At 55.9% G+C, this 22213-nt stretch overlaps 1 protein-coding gene across 1 annotated transcript in view; it reads left to right on the top strand.

The window, feature by feature from the left end:
• The window catches only part of GRIK3 (glutamate ionotropic receptor kainate type subunit 3), a 97678-nt gene that overhangs the window by 67607 nt on the left and 7858 nt on the right, over positions 1 to 22213 (top strand). Inside the window, exons 12-14 of the mRNA XM_025215865.1 lie at positions 4223 to 4446; positions 11473 to 11591; positions 15862 to 16079. Coding sequence (XP_025071650.1) covers positions 4223 to 4446; positions 11473 to 11591; positions 15862 to 16079 — 561 coding nt within the window. The remainder of the gene's footprint in view (positions 1 to 4222; positions 4447 to 11472; positions 11592 to 15861; positions 16080 to 22213) is intronic.

The raw sequence follows: 22213 nt of genomic DNA, 5'->3' as shown, positions 1-22213 counted from the left end.
CGGTCCACGCAGCGCGGGAGGCCGAGCGCCGCGGCCGCAGCATGGCAGGAGAGCGGTGCGAGCACGCCGGCACCGCAGGCAGGCACCGGAAGAACAAGCGCGTAGCTGGAGCGTGCACCATGTCCCCGCACCGCCGGCAGCGCGCACACAATTAGCTTGTGTAAATACCTAGCTCGGGTTGGCTTAATAAGCGCTGTGGCATTTCAGTTTCCTGAATCAATATGTACCTTGGTGCCCACTTTGTTTGCCAGCCCGGCTGTGACAGCTGTCACACGCGCCGGCTTCACGCTCGGGGGTGTAGGGCAGGTTTGTTGCCGTCATAAAAAGGCCCGTGTTACCGCCGAGTCTCAGTCTGGCAGGAGGGGAAGAAGCAGTGCCAGGCTGGGAATGGGGGTCGGACGCTGTCCTGTACGGGCTGTCCAACCCCTCCTTCCTTCTAGCTGTGTTTGACATTTATCACCAAGGTGCGAGGGTCCAATTCTCAGCCGGGGAGCTGCTAAGCGGGGTCCTGGAGCAACGCCTTGGCCTCAGAGCAACTGGTTTGCCCACGCCAGGGGAATTCTTGCAGCTTTCCATTGCTTCTCGGCCTCTTGTGGGCTAGGATCAAGGGTAGGGAGTATCAAGTCCCAGACTAAAGAGTCTGGGATGGAGGATGCTTGCCTGTAGTAGGAGCATCTGAATCCCAAGACCTGCGGGCTTGGCCCTGCAAGCAAGATGCCTGCCGATGGATCTGGGAGCATCTGAAGTCCCCGGGTGACAGGTCTGGGATGGAGGATGCTCGCCGGCTGCAGCACCGCACGCGGTGTTTGGGACGACTGAGGCTCTGCCTGCTTGATCGATACGGTTTTTGGAATGATTGAGTTTTGCTCAAATTGATAAGAGTTGGAACGGATTTGGCTAATTCGACGTGGAATACAAAATATATAAAAAAAAAAAAAAAAAAAAAGTCGTGCAGCTTCTGCTGGAGCAGCTCTAGCGCCCGTGCTTTGGAGCAGAGGCCTTTGCTATGGGGAGGGGCCCACAGAGGAGACTATTTTCCACAGGGGGAATAACTCCCCCAACACACCTAAAGTCCAAGAGGTTTCTTTGGCACTTTCCATAGGCGTCCACAGCCAGAAGAGGTAGGCAGCCTGATCTGCAGAGATTTTCACCCAGTGGTCCCTGCCTGCAACACTCAACCTGCAATTGAGCTAAAGCATGTGTTTTATATGGGCTAAAATGCTTCACATTTGCTCCGGTAGCTAATTAGTGTTTCAGGACCAGACGATGGGCGAGTGTCGCGTGTGGACATTCAGCACCTAGCGTGCCTGGCAGCGTGCAAGGCGGCAGTCAGAGATGCAGGCCCTGCCCCGCGGTGCCTGCAGTGTACAAGGGGTGCGTGACACTACCTGCTAGCTCGTGGGTCACCTTGTGCCCCCAGGAGGTGCCCGGGGTCGAGCACGTCTGCGGGAGAGGTGGGCTGGAGTCAAGCTGCGCAGCGCATGTGCACGATCTCTGCCCGAGGCTTTGCCGTTTCCAGCTGCAGGGACAAGCCTGGGCTGGCGAATCCTTTTTTGTCCGGTGTCGGTTCAGTTTTTTTAAGCTGCCCATTGAAAGGGCATGGGGGAGACTGGCTTTAGGGCACAGAAGGGTCAGCATTACAGCCTGCCTAGTCTGACCGGGAGCTGGAGTGAAGAGACGGGGCAAAGGGACAAAGCCAGTGTGAAACTGTGCTCCTAAGTGGCCCAGGTCGGTGTTTTGGCGCAAGTGGCCTGTGGCATTTACACCTGAGAATCTGGCCCTAGAGGCGTTTGAGTCCCGGAGCAAATAGCCTGCTCGGGACGGCTGGGTGGACGATGCACGCTCCCGCGTGGTCACGGACACTGCTCTCAGCTCCTGCAAATCCCTGTAAAGCAAACTAACCTTAAGGGCAGGGAGTCCCTGCCGCAGAGGAGACTCCTGCGCCTCCTCCAAGGCAGAGCCACAGCGCCGGCTCCGCGCGCGTCGCAGCGGTCGCGCTTCTCCTGCAGCTGGGAAGCCGGCGCGCGCGCTGCCGGCCCAGGGGTGGTTGCATCCCCCGAGCAGCCGGCTGGGAAACAGGCCTCCTTCGGGTTTGGGGAACACGGGTCAGGCCCTGGTCGTGGTCTGATACGATGGATTTCACTGGCGTGAGGCAGCCGGCAAGCGAGAGAGGAGCCGCCCGGGGCAGAGTTGAGCTCAGCCTCTCCAAACTCACCCAGAGCCCAGACTGGCCTTTCTGCCAAAGGGGTGCACAGCGTCCCGCTTTCTGCTGGATTAGTCTCCCTTCATCTCGTTAGGTCCCTTCGAGCATCTCCCTTGTCTCTCCGGATTATCAGCGCAGCGTCCGGCGTCCCCGGGCAGCGCCGAGAACGCTGCTTTGGTGGGCGCCGGCTGCAAGCCCCGGCTCCGGTCCCGCCTGCACGGCTGGAAATCAAAGGCAAACAGCGGCTGCTGCAGGAACCGCCCGTGCAGGGTATCTTGGAGGTCCTGCTTCAAGTAAAAACCCAGGCAGCAGGACGGTGGTGACACCACAAATCCATGACGAGGGGTTTGCCTGAGCCAGGAGCTCCCGGTCGGCTTGTTTGTGGCTTGAGCTTCACAACCGCTTTGGATCCCGGCTGAACGGCGTGGCCCCTTCCTAGCTGCCAGGCAGTCTCACACGGTGGACCGAAAGGTCTTCTGGTATTTAGATTTTCTTTTGCAATGTGCTCCTCTGAACCCTGAATGTGCATGCGAGGACGTTAATGCAGGCATTACCTAAAAGCAAACAGACTACCAGAAAAGGCCGGGACCTCGCCTTTCAATTAAACCAGCCACCGAAGCCATGCAAATAGCTTCTTTGTGTGAAATACACGGTTGTGCAGAAAGCCAGGACAAAGGACACGACCCACTGAGGCCCCATTTATAGCTTAAGTGGTGCTTAGGCCTTACACTATGCATTTCACCATTAATTAGCAGCAGCTTTTCACGGGAGCTGTGGCCAAGAACGTACACGGAAGAGGAGCAGGGTACGAAACCATCACCTTGTCCTTCCCACGCGGCGGTTGTGCGCCGCCCTGCGCCCACAGCCCCTGCGTCTCGGCACGTCGGGGTTTCCGTATGCAAAGCCTCTCCGGTTTCATCCTGAAGCCAACTGTGGGGAAAGAAAATGAACTCTGTGCCTTACGCTGCTAGGATATTACTTCCTGCAACTTAATTTCTGGCCCGGCCTCCCTCTGTGACACGGTGTACTTGGAGCAACATTGAGATGAAGGCCAGAACGCGTGTCCTCTGCGGCGGACGGCGCTTGCTGGCTGCTAAGTGCTGTGCTGCAGGAGGAAGGAAGGTCACAGACACCTTTTAGGATGCTGTAAAGTATAATCTCGCTGACTGCTGACAAAGCCTCACCCATTTCCGAGCAGAACCCGTGCAGGAAAAAGCCCCTGCAAATACCATGCCTGCCTCTCCTACATGCAGTCTTCCCGCACTGAGGAGCAGGTAAAGCGGGGCAGGAGAGTTGCTAAAGGCGGTTATCAAACAGAGCCCAGCGCTCCTCCGCAAACCTCGGGGCCGGTCCGAGCAGGGACCCAGACGGCAGGAAACTCGAGCTAGCGTCACCTCGTCGGGTACCCGGCCTGCGTGCGCGGTGGCCCTGCGCCGCCATGCATTGCCTTCGATCGGTGGAAGATGCTTGTGCGAATTCAGGTGTAGCATCCGCCCCTCTCGCCCCACCCCGGTGAGCTGAAGGGCTGAGGTTGACGGATGAGCCACGACAGGGGGTCTGGGTGCATGGTCCAAAGCCCTTGGCAGATAATGGGAGTCTTGCTGTGCGTTTTGGTGGGGCCACGAAAGCCCCGACATGCCAAAGCCTAGACAGAGCCTGCACGGTGCGGCACGGGGAGCGGGACATCCGAGACCGCAGCCAAGCTTGGGGGAATGGAGGGAGGTCCTGGAGTCACGGGGTGGGGTAGGGTGGGCTTCGGGGCCTGCGAGGTGACCACCCTCTGACCTGAAGGGGTTCAGCACCACGCAGGATCGGGGCCCCTGGGAGGCGGAGGGGCCAGCCGGGGCCGGGCGTGTTGGATGCAGCGAATGCCAGAGTCTCTCCTCCAGACAGCCCGGTGGTCGATCTCACAGGGGGGCCGTGCCCAGGCGAAGGCATCCCCGGGGGGGATCGCTTCTGCGGGAGCCCTGTGGTTTCTAACTTTCTCTCTCTCTCTCTCTCCTCCGTGTCACCGCACAGAAAGCGGACTTGGCTGTTGCTCCTCTCACCATCACGCACGTGCGGGAGAAAGCGATTGACTTCTCCAAGCCCTTCATGACCCTGGGGGTCAGCATCCTGTACCGGAAGCCCAACGGGACCAACCCCAGTGTGTTTTCCTTCCTCAACCCCTTGTCTCCCGACATTTGGATGTACATCCTCCTCGCCTACCTGGGGGTCAGCTGCGTGCTGTTTGTCATAGCCAGGTAAGGGGTGCCCAGCGACCTGGCCGCCGTCACGGACCACCTCCGTCACCTCCCCCTGCGCTGCGCGGGGCCGTGGGACCCCCCCACCCCTGGGAGCCCACGCGCCACACCGGCTCCATCGCTGCCCTGCCTCTATCCCTGCACCTTCTCCTTCACCCCTTCCCCTCCTCTGGAGACGGGCGTCTCTCCTGCTTCCGAAGCATTTCCATCTCCCGTCCCCAAGTCTTCCACATGCAACCTCCCCCTGAAACCGTCCCCGTGTCAAGAGAATAGAAAGCCCGTTGCTATGAATCTGGCAGTGCGACTGTTTACAAAATTAATATGCATCTAATTAACATGTTTAAAAGCTTCCCTATCTTTAAAGGCAGGGGGGATTTGCATGCATTTGCATGCGTTATTGATTTCCTACAGCCTTTGTGGAGCCGCGCAGCCCAGGAACGTGCAATCCCACCGCCCGCGCTACAGGGACAAAGCATGCACCCCCCGGGTGACGATGCTCCCTGCGCGGCCAGGCACGTTTGCCGGCCCCTCGATGCAGCAGGCAGGTGTCTCCTGGAGGCCCTCATCCCCATTAGCTCCCCCTCTCCTCTTGATCAGTGTCCCTAATGGAGTCATTTTGCAATGGCTTTGCTTCCATTTTGTCCGCCACTTATCCATATTTATGGGACCCGGGGAGAGCGAGCTGCCTTGTTTTGCTCCTCTGAAAGGGTCCTTGGGGTTTGCTTAATGCAGCCCGCAAATGAGCGGTTACGGCCATGCTCTGCTGTTTATCGTTTCAAAGCAGAGAAATGGAGAGCGCGGAGAGCACCCTGCGCCGGCATGTCTGACGCGCGGCTCTGCGGCTGCCCGCTCCCCCCGTTACCCCGCTCCCCTGTGCCACTGGTCCAGGAGGAGCTGTTGCAAACAGGCCCTGGCAGGGTCCAGCGTCCCGCTGCCCCCGTTACAGCATAGGGCTGCTAGGCTGGGGGCTAGACATGGGGGGATATCTCCTCACCCCTGCCGCACGCCCGAGTGTCTAAGGCAGAAGCAGGTGGACAGAAAACGGAGGGCGGGGGGAGGATTTAGGGGACTGTCCTGCTGCAATGACAAGCACAAGACCCCCGGCAGCCCCGGTCCGTCTCTGTCGTGTTACGCAGCAACGCCCCGGTCGCCACTCCCGATGGGGGTGAATGCCCCTCCGCTCCCCACAGACCAGCTCCAGGCACGGGGCGGAGGCCATCAAGTGTGCGAGTCCCAGGGCTTGCAGGGCATGCTTTATGCCCCTCTGCCCCTTAAGATCCCAGCGGCCGGTGCGTGCCAGCTCTCTGGAGCACCTGAGCTCCTCCGAGAGCTCACGGGACGGTGCTTGTCTACACGCGCCCCTCCATCCCCGGACACGCCAAGCAGGGATCGCAGGAAACACCATCTCCCTGCCCGGCTGCGGTTTGCAGCTGCCCCAACCGCCTCTGCAGCATTTGGAAGAGATTATCTGGGCTTTTCTGTGCAATACCCTCATGGTACTGAGTGGCGGTTGTCAGCTCGCTCTGCTTAGCAAGCAGAATATTTGTTCTCTGCACAACATCTGGGACAGCCAGGCAGCTACCTGGCCTGATTCCTCCCCTGCAATCAGGTCTATCAGGTGCAACTCCCCTGAAAGCCAAGGACACACCGGCCCCAGCTGACTGAGACTGTGTAAAAGCTTCACACGTACATGGGGGAAGGCCTCTTCTTTCCTGCCCTCACAATGAGCCTCAACCAGGGGAAGACACGGAGCCTGCAGCTGGCCCATCGGGCTCCAAAGCACTCTGCAGACATCAGCTCAAGCACTTTGGGCAAGGACCATTTGCTGTTTTGTGTTTGCAGAGCACCGAGCATGTGTCCGGCCCCTAGAAACACTGCCACGCAGGCAATACGGCAGGAGAATAACTGCCCTGTGGTCACGCCTTTTGCAGGTGATAGGAGAGGCTCAGAGCAAACTGAAATGAGGGGAGACAGTTAAATAAAATGCAAACATCTTGGCTTTATGAGCCGCCGTGGGGACCAGCCCCGTCTGAGCGAACCATGATGGGGGTGCAGCCAGAATCTCCCACCTGGAGCCACAGGCACCTCAATAGGAGTTTGCACAAGGTGAAAAACGATTGGGATTGCTTGTACGCTATGCCCCTCGCCCCCAAAGATTTGCAAACCAGAGATGGGCCCATCCCGATCCAAAGAGGATGGCACGAGGCAGCGTCTCTCCCAGGAGCAATGAACAGCTGGCGAATTTTATCCCACCTGCGGCTGAATTTCAAGAAGGGCTGAGACGTCCCCGTTTATCATGTGTATGTCACGCAGCAGCCCGGCACAGCCGGCATTCGTCTCCTGGGACATTGCCATCGCTGTCTGATGCTGCAAGGGCGCCTGACGGTGGGGGGCCCCGAAGGAAGTGCACGGTTTGCTGCGCTATCGGCACCCCTCCTCTGGCTGCTGAGTCCAGTGGGAGTGGGAGTGGGAGTAGGTCCTGCGCCATTTGGCTGCATGCCAGAGAGAAGGCACGAGACCCTCAGCGGGCAGGAAAGCTCATCTGGGAAGATGAACGCCAGCTAATTACAAACAGCAAAGCATTCCTTGTGATGATTGATGGCGCTGCTCGGCTCCGTGTCTCTGCTAACAGCGTGGGACATTGCTAGATGGACTCCGTTGCCACCACGCATTCGATTGCTTGCGTGTCTTGAAATTGGAATTTGAGTGCATTTCCAGATCGACGGGTGTGTTTATCTTTCCCAGTTCAAAGTGGGGCCCTGCAGCACCCAGACTCGGCCCCTCCCAGGCTCTGTGCACGCACTGCTTACATCCGCACACAAAATCCTCTGCGAGAGTTACTGAAGAAGGGCTCCACGCAGCCCCTAGATGCGACTCGCTGTTTGCCCCGGGGTGAAGTGTAGCCGTGGAGCTGAAAGGAAAGTCCAGCTTTGCTCTGCACTGGGGCAAAGGCATGCTGTGAAGCAGACGGGCCTGCCTAGCCCAACGCACGGGGCTGGGTCGGCTCGCTGCTCCGCAGCAATGTGCACGGAGGGATCCCAGTGCTCCGATCCGCATCTGGGGCCAGCTCCCTGGACAAGCATCTCATGATCTCTGAAACTCTGTTTTCTCATGGGACTTATAAAAATCCCTGGGGCAAGGGTGCAAAGAAACCCTTGGGTGGGATGGGCTCGAAGAGTGCCAGCTTGACCATTGCCATGGGCTCCCTGTGCAGACTCCTGACGCATGGGTAGGATAACCCAGCCCGCGGGAGAGCAAGACCTCCTGTCCGCTACCTCCTGCCATGGGAAGTCCACCCAAGTCAGCCGATCTCTCCGCTGTGCTGGATCGTGGGGGCTGCAGGCACTGACGTGACATCGGCGGTGCCAACGCAGGGCTGGCAGGACCGTGCCCATTGACGCATTGCTGTCGGGGCGCTGCACATGCCAGCGAGCCGAGCCTCATAGCTCCTGAGTCCTGCAGGGCTGCTGGAAGCTGGTGGGCTTCCTTAAAAAGAGTCAGGAAATCTTTGAAGCCTTTCTCTTTGTTTCTGGACCTGCTTTGAAAGAGAGATGAAGCAGGCATTGGACGCTGGGCCAGCACGGAGTTGCACTCAGCGGTCTCTGCCTGTCCTGCAGCTGGTTCTGAGATGCCCCTTCCCATTGCAACCACCCTCCAAAAAGTCCTGGCTGCTAATCAGGTGGATTTGATAACGGCTCCTATTGCCCCGTCCTCGGACAGGCGTGGTAATATCATTACAACAGCTCTCACCGACCGGCAGGGACCGGGGCGGTAATTACCAAGGAGTTAATTAGGGAAGGGCCGTCAGTGCTGCAGCATCCCTGCTCCCCGGGGCTTGGGCTGGCAGGTCGGGGTGGTGGCAGCAGCCAGCTTTCAAGCAGGAAGCGGTTCCCGCTGGAGCCCAAGCCTCTGATCAGAAGAGAGGCCCTTACGGCTTTCAAACGACCTTGACCGTGCGGAGATCGGGAGCCTTTCCCCATCAGGTTACCGGCAGGTTGCAATAATTTCCAGGCCCCATTTGAGGGACTTGTTCTTTCTAACGAGTAGGCTCTGCCCCTGCTGTTTTTTCCCTCATCTGTAATGTCCCATTAATGGATTTCTAACAGCCCCTCTCGTCTAGGCTGTACCGGCATGACCCTTGACACAGGCAGGTGGAGGGCCAGAGATATCCTGGGGAAAATGCTGGTTTTATTTATTGCATCCAGACATAATGGAAACAATATCTGCTCTTGACCCCACCAAGGCCTCACAAAGTCCTATTCTCTGGAGGAAAACACAGTCAAAATAGCCAAGCCTTAATTCAAAAACATGAGTCTCGCAAACGAGGCTCGGGAGACCGCTGCGGATGCCATCATCATAGGTCAACGCCACTTAAAACCAACTCAGGGACTATTTAGAGGCAGGCAAAGGATGCCTTGGATCCATCACCACTTTTAATCAGTCTCTCGCTTATTGATAGAGCTGCTGCCTCGAACCACCCCGGTCCCCAAAGAGCCCCGAACGCTAGCGGTGCCGAGCGGCTGCGCGGCGGTCGTTTGTCTGGCGACGCGCAGCCAGCGGTGCGGCCGGGGGCTGCTTGTGAGCGGCCGCCTGTTGCTCTCAGGTTTGCACGGCCCCAGATTACCGCTCATCACAGCGTCCTGCCCGCAGGGCTTTTTAAGCAGACATTTTAATCTGAAACCAGGACCATCGTTGAGAAGCTTCTCTGGAAACGCAGTTCAGCCTTAAAGTGCTTCGTGTCAGATCCCTGCCTTTCACAGGGCCTGCTCTGAATTGCTTCCCAGTCCCTTTCTCAGGAGAGAAAAAAGCCTAAAAGAGACAAAAAAAAATTGTGTTTTTTTTCCTGGGCCATTTTATTTAAACCCTGCTCCTCTCGCGGCGAGAAGGGAAGCCTGCTTGGGACAAATCCCGCATATTATGGGTGCAGTTAGATGGGGAGGAGAGACCCTGAAACCTTTCCCTTCATTACAGCTCCACTTCCTTTAATGGCCCCACCAGCCTTTCAAGTCCCAAAGTCGCTGTCGCTGCTGCGCAGTTTCCTGAATATTTCTCTATAATTTGAGCCGTGCCGGTAGATTCTCACTCCGAGACCTTGAAGTTGTTCAGCGTGTCATCTTGTCGGGCTCATTTGATCTTCCCAATTCCCCTTCCATTTCATATTTCCTTTCAATTGGCAGCCCAAGGAAGGTTTTCATCTCCTGCTCGAACTCTGCTCGTATTCAAGAGCTGCGGCTCGTATGTGAGGTTTTGCATACTCCCAGCATAAGGCTCTGGCCAAGCAGAGCCCAACCCATTACAGGAACGGGCCGTGTTTCAAGCCAGGTTTGATTTCAGAACAATTTTACCTTCCTTTGTTATCTTTCCCCTTTTGAAAATGCAGAAGAGAGATGGATGGCTGGCTCAAGGACAGACTCTGACAGGCGACGGGCCCAGCGTGGCGTATTGGGCAAACACAGGCGTCGCTACCCCAGACCACTTACAGGAAAAGGGAAGGAAAGGCAGGATTATTATTGCCCCCCCGGCCCTCGCCTCCCTTCAAAGGAGCACCCCGAGGTCCCTGGCTGAGCGAGGAGCAAACCCCAGGTGCCCGCACGGTCCCACGTCTCGGGGCCGTAGACACCCGGGCTGAAAAGGGCACAGAGACGCGTGCCCGCGGCAGGAGGACGCTGGGACCCTTTGCTGGGCTGGGAGCACGGCGAGCCGCCGAGGGTGAATGCTCTTCATCCCACTTTAGCCAGACAGGCGTTTTCCACCAAAAGAAAGAAAACTCGATTTGTTCCCACAATGGTTTGAGGGCTCTCGCTGGGAAATCGTCACACTGACCCCATGCAGACACGGGCGTACGCACACACCCAAGAGGGACGGTGTTTCTCGGGCTTCAGGTTTCCCGCGAAGACCCCGAATCCGAGGAAACCGTCTGATGACAGTGAAAACAAATCATCCTGGCAGTTTTCAGCAGGGCTGGGGGGGAAGGTCATTCCCCAGCAGGGAGGGTCTGACCGATTCAATACCTTTTACCTGCACAAATATACTCCGAGCTGCGCAGCGTATTCAGGCCTTGTTATATTCCACCTAATCCATGCCTCTGTCAGTGCAGAGCTGTTTCCTACAAGACGTTGTCTAGTGCTTTGTCCAGTTTAGTTTTAAATTGCCCAAGTGATGGACACGTTAATAGAGCAGGCTATATGTACACGCACGGCGGAGGGGAGGCGGCGAGTCCCTTTCTGCACAGAGCTGCATTATAAGGTTGTTTTGCCCAGTCTGCCTTGGCTGGCTGGACTGTCTCCCCACGAAGTGGAAGGGCAGGATGTCTCCCTGAGTATCCCTGCACCTGGAGGGGACTCTGGGTGTGGGGAGGGAGGACATCTCCCTTCTGCTGCGGGGTGGATTTTTGGCCGGATGGGTGCGAAGCGCCCGGGATGCTCAGAAGGAAGCAGCGACGACGCCAGTCGGTGCGGCGGGTTCGGGAGCTGCTGGGCCATTTCTGGTTTGGATGCAACTGCTTGGAAAGTGCAGCTAAACCGCTCCAGAAATAGGCATGTTGCTCTTGCGGACCCTCCCTGCCCACCCTGGGTCTGGTATATCCCGCCTGACGCTGCCCCAGATCTCGGGGGGGAGGCCCGTGCTCCGGCGTGCCAGGAAAGCCCTTGGCCGTGCTGGACGACGGGATGGCGGCTCCAGGCAGAGGAGCCCCGTGCTGGTGCGTTCTCAGCCGCCCCGTCCTGCAAGCGTGCCTGTTCCCCTCTCCGTCCCGCCAGCCTCCTGCTCCCCTGTGGCTGCACGTCCTCTACCCCGACCTTCACACGGGCCCGACTGGACGTGCCTTACGGAGACCTTGCTTTTCCAGGCACCAGCCCCCTGTGGTGCAGGGCACGGATCCTGGCCCTGCGTCTCCATCCGTGCCCCGAGCTGGGCGCCGGCAGGGCTGGGCAGTCCCCCACCCACAAAGGCTGTTTCTTCCCCGTCCCCTGTGGTGTTTGCCAGGAGACACCCCCAGCCTCACCGGCTTTCCTTGTGCCTCCGCAGGTTCAGCCCGTACGAGTGGTACGACGCTCACCCCTGCAACCCGGGGTCCGACATCGTGGAGAACAACTTCACGCTGCTGAACAGCTTCTGGTTCGGGATGGGAGCCTTAATGCAGCAAGGTAAGCACGGCTCCCGCGCCCGGTGCTGCCTCCGCCACGCACGCCTCTCCTCTTCTTTGACAAGCGTGACTGCGTTTCACCTGTCTCCCCGTTAAAACGAGCAAAGAACAAGCGGGAGGCATAATGCTTCCAGCACCGCCCGGGCTGTCACGAAGCCGCGGAGCAGGGGAGAGCCGCTCCGTCACCGCACGCTGACAGGCAGCGACATTGGTTTTGAAATTGCAGAGTTTTGTCTCTTAACAATTACAGAAATGCTTGTCAACACTGGCTTTTGTCTCCGTTGGAGAGGCGGGGGGGTGTGGGAGCGGGGAGATCTCTCTCTTCTGACAGCTCACGGTACCCACCGTGCTGTGAAATGTTTGTCTCTCCCGTTACTCTTTCTGATTGAGATGTACCGTATGCACGCGGCTTTGCTCAGATGGAGCCAGCTCCCTGGAGAGGGTGAGCAAGGTTGCTGGCGTGCATTGCGCACAATCCCGGGCTTCGCACTAACTGGCTGCAGGCGGGCGGGCGCGCGCGTACCGGGCTTCCTGGGGGGAACGAGACCGGAAAGGGGTTAATTAGATAAACGCCCCAGTGGAATTAATCTGATCAATGGAAAGCAGCCATGATTTGGAGTTCACAAGGTCCTGGTGACTCTGCTTGGTATGATTCACTCTCCATGAATTTCATTTTCGTTTATGGGCATCTATTCGAGCCGTGCTGTGTTGTCAGCTTGGGAGCTCGCGGAGCTGGCTTGGAAAAATAAGGAGGGGTAGGAGGGGGAGCGAGGACGTTAAAACCTATGGGAGGAAGGCAAGCAGCAGGACCGGCCCAGCCCAGGACACAAATCCAGCTGCGGCAGGATGAGATCTGCTGCGAGGTGTCTCCAGGAAGCCTTAGCCCTGCTGCTGCCGGAGCAGGCTGGAGGCTCGAGAGCTTTCCCTGGTCCGAGAGCAGCATCTCCGTTATCCAAACCACCTTGCACAGGAGCCCCTGGATGAAGCCCTCACCTCGCGGGGCACGGCAGGCCGGGGTCACAAAGCAAGGATGGGGTCTGAAGGCCACGTGGCCGCACCTGCTCCATCGCCCTCTCTCTAGAAGACCCCTTTCCTGGCCGATGCCTCCTCATCCTCCAAGGTCCAAAGCAGGCCCCTGGGCTGTGGGTCCTGCCAAGCCCACGCTGCCCGGGTGGAGGGGCGAAGGGGGTTGTGCATGCCGGGGGGGCACTGGGAGGGGACCCGGTCCTGTGCATCACCCCCGGGTGCCCTGCCGGAGGGTGGCAGGATGGAGAAATGCTTCTGCTGCTGATAACCGGTGTGACGTGTTTTCCAGCGTGTACCAAGGGTGCACACGCATTAAAGGCTCTAGGGAGGGATGTGAAAATCTGAATGCCTAGAAAGCATTAAGCGAATTTATTAAATTGTAGGGTCCCAGCTTGCAGCCAGGCCTCAGCTCTCCTGGCTTGCTCTGGGCAAAGACTAGCGCCCGCCTTTGTGTGTTCACTGGGGTGCAGAGCCTCCCACCCCCCCAAAGCTCGGCACAGGCCCAGGGCAGCCCAGCAAACCACCTCCTCCATCTCACGCGTCCCCTCCCCAAGCATCAGCAGTCGGACAGGTGCAGGTCTGCCTGGTCTCACAGAGCCCCTCGGACACGGTAGTCCTGCCGCGTCAACGCGAGGAGTGTTTGCATGTGAAGGTGCGCGGTGTGCCCGCCCCGGGGGAAAACCCATCTAATAATATGGAGAGGAAGTCTCTGCAGCTTCAGTTCACTCAGTGCAGTAGCTGTGCCTGGGGTTTTTCTCGCTCAAGTAATTTGAGCAATTCATGTATGACCCGGATGCTTTGCCCTATTTACTGTCTGTTGGTCAGCTCAGCTCTTACATGAAGCAGAGGGTACAGTATTGCCCTCCACGTACCCAGATGCACAGTCAGCATACCGGTCCCAAAGCAATGCAGTTCGTGTCGAGTTTTTCCGGACTGGCTCCGAGCCCCACAAGCCTTGTCTGTTGGAGATCAGCCGAGTACAGTATCAAACTATCACATGGGCTTAAGCCCAATGAATTCAGCAGTTGCATTGCTACAAACACATCCCAGGGCCCTTGGTGTCAGTAATTCACAATATATTCCCAGAGGGCTCCAGGGGCTTCCTGTTGCAGCCCTGAGATGATGTGATGGATGGCACAGAGATCAATTTTCTTGATTGGTCTCGTCTAGATTTCAAAAACAAACTTTCAGAGTGAGCAAACCAGGTGTCTGAGTCTGCCTCGGCCTTGGCGTGGGATGGACCATGTCGGAGACCCAAAAAGAGACGCGCTAAAAGACTGGCGAGGAAATCCCAACGTGACGGGAGCCCTTCCCGTTGCTGAAACTGAGGGCCCATAGCGGTTCATGCCAGGAAAAAGATCAGCAGCTGTTTTCCAGGCCAAAGGGGCCAGTTTTCCAGCAGCTGGGTTGGATTTGTTTTCAAGGTACTAACCCACCTTGACCAAAAATGGAGCAATTTTAAGCTCGGGGGGAAAACAGGGCTCAGTCCCAGGAGGGTGCCGTGCAGGAAGGCACTGCGGGCTGTGCTGCGTCTCTGAACCCGCCCTGCACGATCACGTTTAGAGCAAGGGAGCGCGGCTCCGCACGGGGCCTGCAAGGACCGGGAGCCCCTTCCCCATCCCACTGCGCTCCTGAGAAGAGGACCTCACGTCTCCTCTGCTCGCCCAGTCCGACCTGTTTGTCCCTCGCTGAGCCGCGTCGGGTGCAACGAGCCCAGATGAGAGCCCAGGCTCTGCCTGGAAAACACGCAGGGTTTTGAATGAGGCCTTTTATCACGACGTAGGCTTACAAACCCTGCAGGCTCTGTTGTAGCAAGAAGACTTAACGCTGCGGTGAAACTCAGCTCGTTGAGGGCCTGGCCCAAAGCCCAGCAGAGCCGATGAAAAGACCCGCCATTGCCCTCATGGCCGTGACCATCTACATCACATCAGAAACATGTAGTTATTCAGCCAGAGGCTGGGGATGCCCTGTCCTGTCCCAAACCGATGCAATCCCAAGGATGAAATCGGGCACGATTTGCTGTCCCAATTGCACGGGTTTGTTTGGCGAGGAAGAAAATCTAGGAAAATGACGACCCAGGTGAGGCCAATTCAGGAGCAGAAATAAATGAAAGGTGTGAAGCGTGTTACCCCTGGTCAGTCTGGTCTATTGGACGTCAGCGGTACCCAGGCCGTTGGCCTAGCGGCTCCTACAAAAAATGCTCTTCGGGACTCTTTTGGTGGCGATATTGCAGCGCGTTATAACTCTTTTTCCCTGGAGCAGGGACGCCCGCATCGCAATGTTGGGATCAAAGAGGGTGGGTTAGCAGGATGAGTCCCAGATCCCGCGGGAACAGCCGCGTTGCCCCTAGCTCACCTCTACGTCTGAGATGCCAGGAGAGCAAAGCCGTGCTAGCGTCACACCGTCGCCGGCTCAGCAGCAGGCAGCGAGGGAGGAATACGTTCCTGTTGAAAGCTGAATTGGGACCACCTTGCACCCAGAGCGGGGTTTCACTACGTTTTGTGCTCTGTTTTAATGCCAGGTGGCTTAAAATTGCCTCGTACGACCCATCTTCCCTTGCAGATTCTAGGTCAGAAATGTCCTCTGGCTGCAATAGCTTCAAACCCAGTCATCTTCCCCATCTTTAACAAGTATCTCAGGTGATTGCAAAAATAGCACAGCCCATTTAATCCTTCCTGTCTGCTCAATAAAAGTCATTCCAGACCTGTTACCCCTTTCATGCTATAATAACTCCTCCTGTCCCACCTCCAGCTGCTGTTCAAAGTATCGGACCATAATCATTTCCCTCTTTCACTGTTTGATTTTATTTTTTATTATTTTTTTTAAAAGCCTTGTGTATTTGAACACTCTCCCTGGAGTGAGTCCTTTGAAAAGTAATCCGTATAAAAGCAAAGCGCTTTTTAAATGGCAGAACAAAACACTCATAAAAGTTCACAAATGGCTTGCTATTTAAATCTCATAAAAGCAGCCGAGTTAATTACTTCGGTTTGAAGGTTTCCTGTGAATTGTGCCCAAGGTCAGCAAGAAAGAGAAGAATTTTTGGAAATGCTGAAGGAAAAAACCCCCAAAAGGCCCCCGATTTCCTTGCACGCGGGTAAGGTGCGTGAAGAGGCGCGTAGCTGTTACAGCCTGACAATGCGGCCTGGTGCTTGAAATACATATATTGGTTTCTTGCCCCGCTCTCTCCCTGCGGGTTTTCCTTTCCTTTTCTTTTCTTTTTCACGCTGCTCTGCTCGTCCCCCCAGGGTCTGAGCTGATGCCCAAAGCGCTGTCCACGCGGATCATCGGCGGTATCTGGTGGTTCTTCACGCTGATCATCATCTCTTCCTACACGGCCAACCTGGCCGCCTTCCTGACCGTGGAGAGGATGGAGTCTCCCATCGACTCTGCCGACGATCTGGCAAAGCAGACGAAGATCGAGTACGGCGCTGTGAAGGATGGAGCTACGATGACCTTCTTCAAGGTGAGGCCCCTCGTATGCTTCGCCGCTCCTGGCGGAGACGCCAACATGAGCAGCGCCCGGGTTGTGCTCTCAGAGCAGCGGTCCTCTGCCTTTTTAGACCCAAGGTGCCCATCGCTAGACTCGGGGCACCCGTGGAAAATGCCGACTCTTCCTTTTCTCTCCCTTTTTTTTGACTGCAAAAAAGATAATAGAGCATTTTTTTCTGTTGCAAAGAACTCAGAAAGACCACACCAGGTCAGCATGGTTTTAACTCTCTTGATTCCTATGTGAAATCTCCAGGTTCGTCTTGTGAATCAGGTTCGCACGCCCTAAGATTGGGCGAACACGGTGCTTGGCACCCTGGTAGAGCATCACTGTCTTAGCCCGATGCGAGTGAGACCAGGCAGGCCAGCTCGGTGACTCTCGTCCTTGGGGACTGGTCACACTTGCATCTTTGCTAGGCCTTGTCTGTCCCACTAAGTCACTCCGACTATGGAGCACTCAAAACCTCCATCTCCCAGATGCTAATAGGTATGTCTCTTAAGGCTGAATTGCACTGATATTATGGCTTCTGAAACAGGGAACTCCACTCCACGCCGGTTCAGATGACCCAAGATGGAAGATGCATTCCCACATCAAAGCCGAGCTTCTGTCTTGTTATATAAATGCACACACACTAGTCCTCCAGAAAGTCTTATTTCCTCCTGCATCTCTTCCCTGATCCCTCGGCTGCTTCTCAGTAATGACTCTCTGGAGCCCTTGAAGATAAAATGATTGGCTTCCAAGTGAATTCAGAATCAAACAGAAAGAGAAAGGGAGAAGTGCAGGGGAAAGAACAACTAGATCTAGACAAATGCTGTACATACTTTCCACCAATATTTTTAAGCCTATTCAGTCTTCATGGAAACACTGATGTAATCAAGTGTTATTAGTACAAAAGCTCTCTGATCACAATTTTCTGCAAGCCTGCCAGGCAGCAAGGGACACGTATTGAATCGGGGGTCAGAGGCACATCAGATGTCTGGTATGCCCAACCACCCCTGCTCCAAGAGCATAAAAAAACACCGAGCAGCAAACCTATCTGAGGCTGAGGCTTGCTCGTGGTTCCCTAATGCACAGAACAGATTTTTAGTTCTTGGTCCTTGTCCTTCCTTAGGAGCACTGTGGCATTTACCAACCTAATTTGCAAAGAGCGGTGCTTTGTTTGTAACCGAGCAGGCTAGCGCAACGGTTAATTGTTGCCTGGGCCTCTCGAGCACCCACTAATAGAACTACATCTTTCATACCTCACGAGGATAAGTAGAAAACTACATTCAAGAGAAGAGCTGTCCGTTTTCAAACACAAAGAGGTGAACTTCGTTGCATCAATTATTCACTTACCATTATGTTGCAAAAGTTTGATCCTCTAGAGAGATCATTACCAGGAATTATGGACTACTAGTAAGTAAAAGGCCCTTAAGGTCTGCCTTGGGCCTCTTAAATGCCAAGCTTGTGTAGTGCCTGACTATTCCCTTGCTACGAAGTTCTTGTAATAGCTGCACCCTTCTCCCATCCCTAAATAGAGCAGGGCAGATGGCTTGTCGTCTGCCTCTAATAAGAGGTCAGCTGCGCAGCACAGGTGAGGTTAGGACTCGCACGAAACCAGAACATTTCCAGGACTGTTCTACCTTGATCTCCAGAAAACAAGTGAACAGAGTAATGTCCTGAGAAGTACGGCGTGGCCCTCACCCCCATTTCAGGAAGCCGGCACTGTATCGTGCCAAGCCGTCCGCTCGTCCCTGGGTACCGACCGGCATCCCCAAGCGCGGCCGGCGAATGAGGTCTGAAAAGGGAGGGATTCCCAGAAGGACGATCAGCCCTTTCTCAAAACCGCCCCCCTTTAAACTCCCATCTCCAAACCGGGCACGCCGGGCCTGCCAGCTCGGCTCGCGTCCCCTCCCCAACACCGATCTCAGGAGGCACAGGGCGAGGGCAGTCCATCGAGGGCAACCGTCCGCTCATTTCTGGTCAACCTGGCAGCCCCCCGGACAGGAGCCGGAGGCTGAGAGCTCGCCACACGTGCGAGAAAGCCTCGGAGGGACCTCAATCTGCTTCGCCACCAACCTCAGGGCTTTCCACGATCTCCATCACGCTGCCTCTCAGACCCAACGAGAAGGAAGCAGTCAGGAATTGTGTCCTCGAATAGGAAGTGTATTAAAGAATCGGTAACCCAAGAGACACCGTCACTCGGGAAATCTAGAACAAGAGCTAACGGGATTCGGGGAGTACCGCGTCCAGCTGGCGTTAATAGTTAATCAGACGCTAAGTGCCTTGGAGGAAAGGACGCGTGTCAAAGGGAGGGAAGGGAGAAGCAGACCCCCGACGAGCCAGGGGAGGGGAACCGGATCCGCTTCGTCTCTCAGCGATTTCCTTTCCGATTCTGTGTTAAGATGGTTTTTGCGACCACGCCTGCAAACACGCAGGCAGCGCAGTGCCACCAATACGCTGCAGCCCACCCCGAGAAGGAAATTACATTAATTCCTTCAGATTAAAGGGAAATGTATTTCAGAAGTTGTCCGACACCGTGGAGAACATGTAAAGAGCTCTCACATTTTACAACTGCTTAGAAGATGAAAATTAATTGAGAGATTTAAGAAGGCCTTTGAAACCACAGCTGGGTTGTAAAAGAATGTGTTATGGAGAGAGAGAAGAAAGGCAAGGGAAAGGGGGGAATTATCTGGGGGAATAGGGTCCTTTGCAAACATGAGTTTCGGGTTGGTTTTTTTATTATTATTATTAAGTTGTGAGGATGAATTTTAAGTAGACTCGGCCGAGGGAGAGGCTGGAGATGGGAGATGCAGGCTTGTAGCCCGTGCTGCTGGTAGGAATCTCAGTCAGGCTGGCGGGTTCGATGCCAAACCAACGGCTTCGCTGCATCCGCGCCGAGCACGACGGGTTGGGACAGCCCAGGACCCCTCACCGACCGAGGGCACGCATCCAACATGGCATCGCTGAGCTGAGTCCACGCCGGCACCAGCACCTTGCCGTCGCGAATGAACATTCACCTCCCGGCACCCTCTCAGGCGGGAAGGGCTATCCCCATTTTCACATGGGGTATTCATCGGAGATGAAGTGACTTGCCCAAAGTGAACCAGACCCTCTCAAGCCCTGCGGGACACCCTCTCCTCTCTTCACCCACCCCAGTACGGCGTGCGTGGCCTGACGTCCTAGTGCAGCCCGGCCGTGGACGTAACCAGGCAGTAAATAACAAGATTTGCAATGGCTCCTCGAGCAGGTCCACCCTGGCGGGGCACGATCTCCATGCCCAACGAACGTTTTGCTGTTTTACAACGTCCACCCTTCTTCGATGTCAGCTCCCGTGCGAGGCAGAGGAGCCGAAGTCTCTGCTAGCGCGGAGAGACCGGCGCGCGGGAGGGACGGCGGCCTCCAGGCCGGGGAAGCCAGGAAGGGGCTGCCTCGCCGCCCCGGCTCTCAAGAACGCCCCTTTCCCCCTCACATTCTTTCAATTCACGAGAAAATCCATGGACCTAAACGTGACAAAGACAGTTCGCGTCTCTGAACCCGTCCGTGCCTGGAATACCGTAATGAGTTGATTGGGCACCGAATAACGGCGTCCAGATTAGACCGTCAGCAGTTTAATAGCCAAGACTCGTTAAAGGCAGCTGCTGTTCTGAATTTTAATAACAAGAGCGAACGGAGCAGCCCCGTAGCCTGCTCTTGGCGGTGACATTGGTGGAGCGCGGCTCTGCCGTCCAGAGGCCCGGGCTCGTTTTGGGAGGCTGCGCACACGGGCTGCTAAAGAAATGCAATTTTTGCTGCTGTTGATTTAATTCTGCAGCTAGGGCCTTGAAGACCAAACTCCTGCCGCTAGAGGTCCGGTCTCCTTCTGCAGCGGAGCCGGTGCATGCCGCGTCGGCGCTGGCACGGCCCCCCGGCCACGTTACCTTCATACGTGGTACGGCAGGAGAGCAGCCGCGAGGCAGAAATCGACTCTACTGGGGTTAATTAGCCTGATAGGACTGCTGTGTGGAAATACAGGAAAACTCTTTGCTGATTTTTATCAACAAGGACACGATGCCTTTATAGCTCCTATTCCCTGTCCGTCAGGCTCGTTCTTTGGGCAGCCCACAACTACCTGGCAGAGCGTACCGAGACTTCGCAGCATATTTTATTTTGTCCTGATTACTGTTAAGAGGTGAATTCCCCATGGGGGAGATTGTCCTACCACTTCTCCAGGCAGTGGGATGAGCAGGACGCCCCGTCTGGTTTTCACACGCATGGAAATGCCGTTGAGTTTCCTTCGTGATGACCCTCCCGCCCCAGCCCGGCCCGGGTCCCGAGCCAACGTGACCATCACTTCCCAACCGCCTCAGTGCAGGCGACGATCAGGTCCAGCATGTCTTCGTCCTGCATTGGGAGGGGGGTTGCCCTGCAAAGCTAGCAGCTTTACGGCAGCTCTTCTTGAGACGTATTTAACAAAGTGCATGGGCAGTCAGGCGCATCCTGGACCAGAGGACGCAGGTGCCATCCCTGCTAAGGGTATCTGCTGCTGCGGGTTGGGTTCGTACCAACCAGGGCCACCTAGAAGGAGACCAGAGCTACCACCTTCCTCATTTCAGGACGAGGGGCCCATGCCTGATCCCCGGGGCCAGGAGCTCAGCCCTCCCCAGCTCTGGAAGCTCCCTTTGCCCGCTGCGGAGCTCCGATCCCCGGTCCCTGCAACTCGCCCTTTCGGACACGGCGCATCGCTTTGGTCTGCAGCTTCCCTTGCCTCCAGCAGCATCGCGGAGCGGTAGCCGAGGAGGTCGGGACAGGATCAGCTGCGAGCAGAGCCAGAGGGAAGAGAAGGAGCGAGGCTAGAAATCCCTGCCCTCCTCCCCGAGAAGGGCCACAGCAAGCCGGAGGAGGGCCCCGTCTGCGCCCCGTGGCATCGGCCATCCCAGGGTTTTGTCCAAAGCCCGCTGGAAAGATGCCCTTTGGCTCGGCTCAGCACGTGCCTATGAAGTAGACCCAGGCCTTGGACTTGGTTATGCAGAGGCTATTTCTGGGCACTGCGCTACATCTGCAGCCGAAGCACGGGGAGCGTTTTGCTGACTTCACCGGGGGGTTTCAGCCGCATGGAAAGCACTTTTGAGAAGCGATTCATTGCCTGGGCATGCCGATCGGATAAGCTGGAAGATGAGGGTGCCAAGAATATGAGGGAGCAATTAATTTAGGAACAGTATCTAGTTTGCATTATGAACAGAAGGCCTGCGTTGTGTGGTGAGAAGGATGCCATCTCGCACTGAACAGAAATGCCGGTTTTCGTGTGCCTGCTAGAGTATTTTTTATATATAAGCAAGCAAAAAAAAAAATATACAAGCAAATATATTATATTATATTATATGCAAGCAAAGCAAAGCAAAAAAAATACAAGCAAAAAAAAAATATATGTTTAACATTTATAATTAATACACACACACAGAAATGTTCAATTATAAATGTTAAACATATATATATATATTTTGCTTGTATTTTTTTTTGCTTTGCTTGCTTGTATAGATATATATATATTTGCTTGTACAGAAATGTAAAATCCCCAAGATTAAGTATCTTCAGTTGGTGAAAATCAATTTCTTTCTTTGTACGGGTTGGAATTGAAAACCGCAACCCTGAAAGTAACTTTCTTGCCAATTCCACTGATAAAAAAGCAAGTGTGTCTTGGCAAGTTGCCTCGCATTGGCTCCTCTAAACTCTTCCATTTTTTATTTGGGTGACTGGTCTTGAAACCCTGGCTATCAGAGGCAGGTCCTGAGCTGTGACTAGGAGGAAAGGATGTAGAGGCATCCGCTGCGTTTGTTCCATCGCGTGGGGCTGTTGTTCGGCGTTGTCATAAAAGCCGTGGACTTGGGGCGCGGCGGAGACGCCGGCGGCACCGGGCTGGGCTCTGATGTCAGCGGCGGTGATGTCAGAGGAGGAGCGATGCTGCTGATGTCAGCGGAGAGCTCGGTGTAAACGGGCGAGCAGTCGCAGCCTGGGTTCATTGATGGCCCGTCCGTGGGGTCAGCACCTGACTTGGTGCACCGCAGGACCTGCATCTCAGAGGTAGCCTCTGTCCTCCCCACGCGAGCCGGGATGCTGGACCACGCGAATGCTCCCCCGCCGGGGACCAGACT

This window comes from Alligator sinensis, unplaced genomic scaffold, assembly GCF_000455745.1.
Source record: "Alligator sinensis unplaced genomic scaffold, ASM45574v1 scaffold964_1, whole genome shotgun sequence".
Taxonomy (NCBI): domain Eukaryota; kingdom Metazoa; phylum Chordata; order Crocodylia; family Alligatoridae; genus Alligator; species Alligator sinensis.
This window is presented reverse-complemented; position numbering and strand designations above follow the sequence as displayed.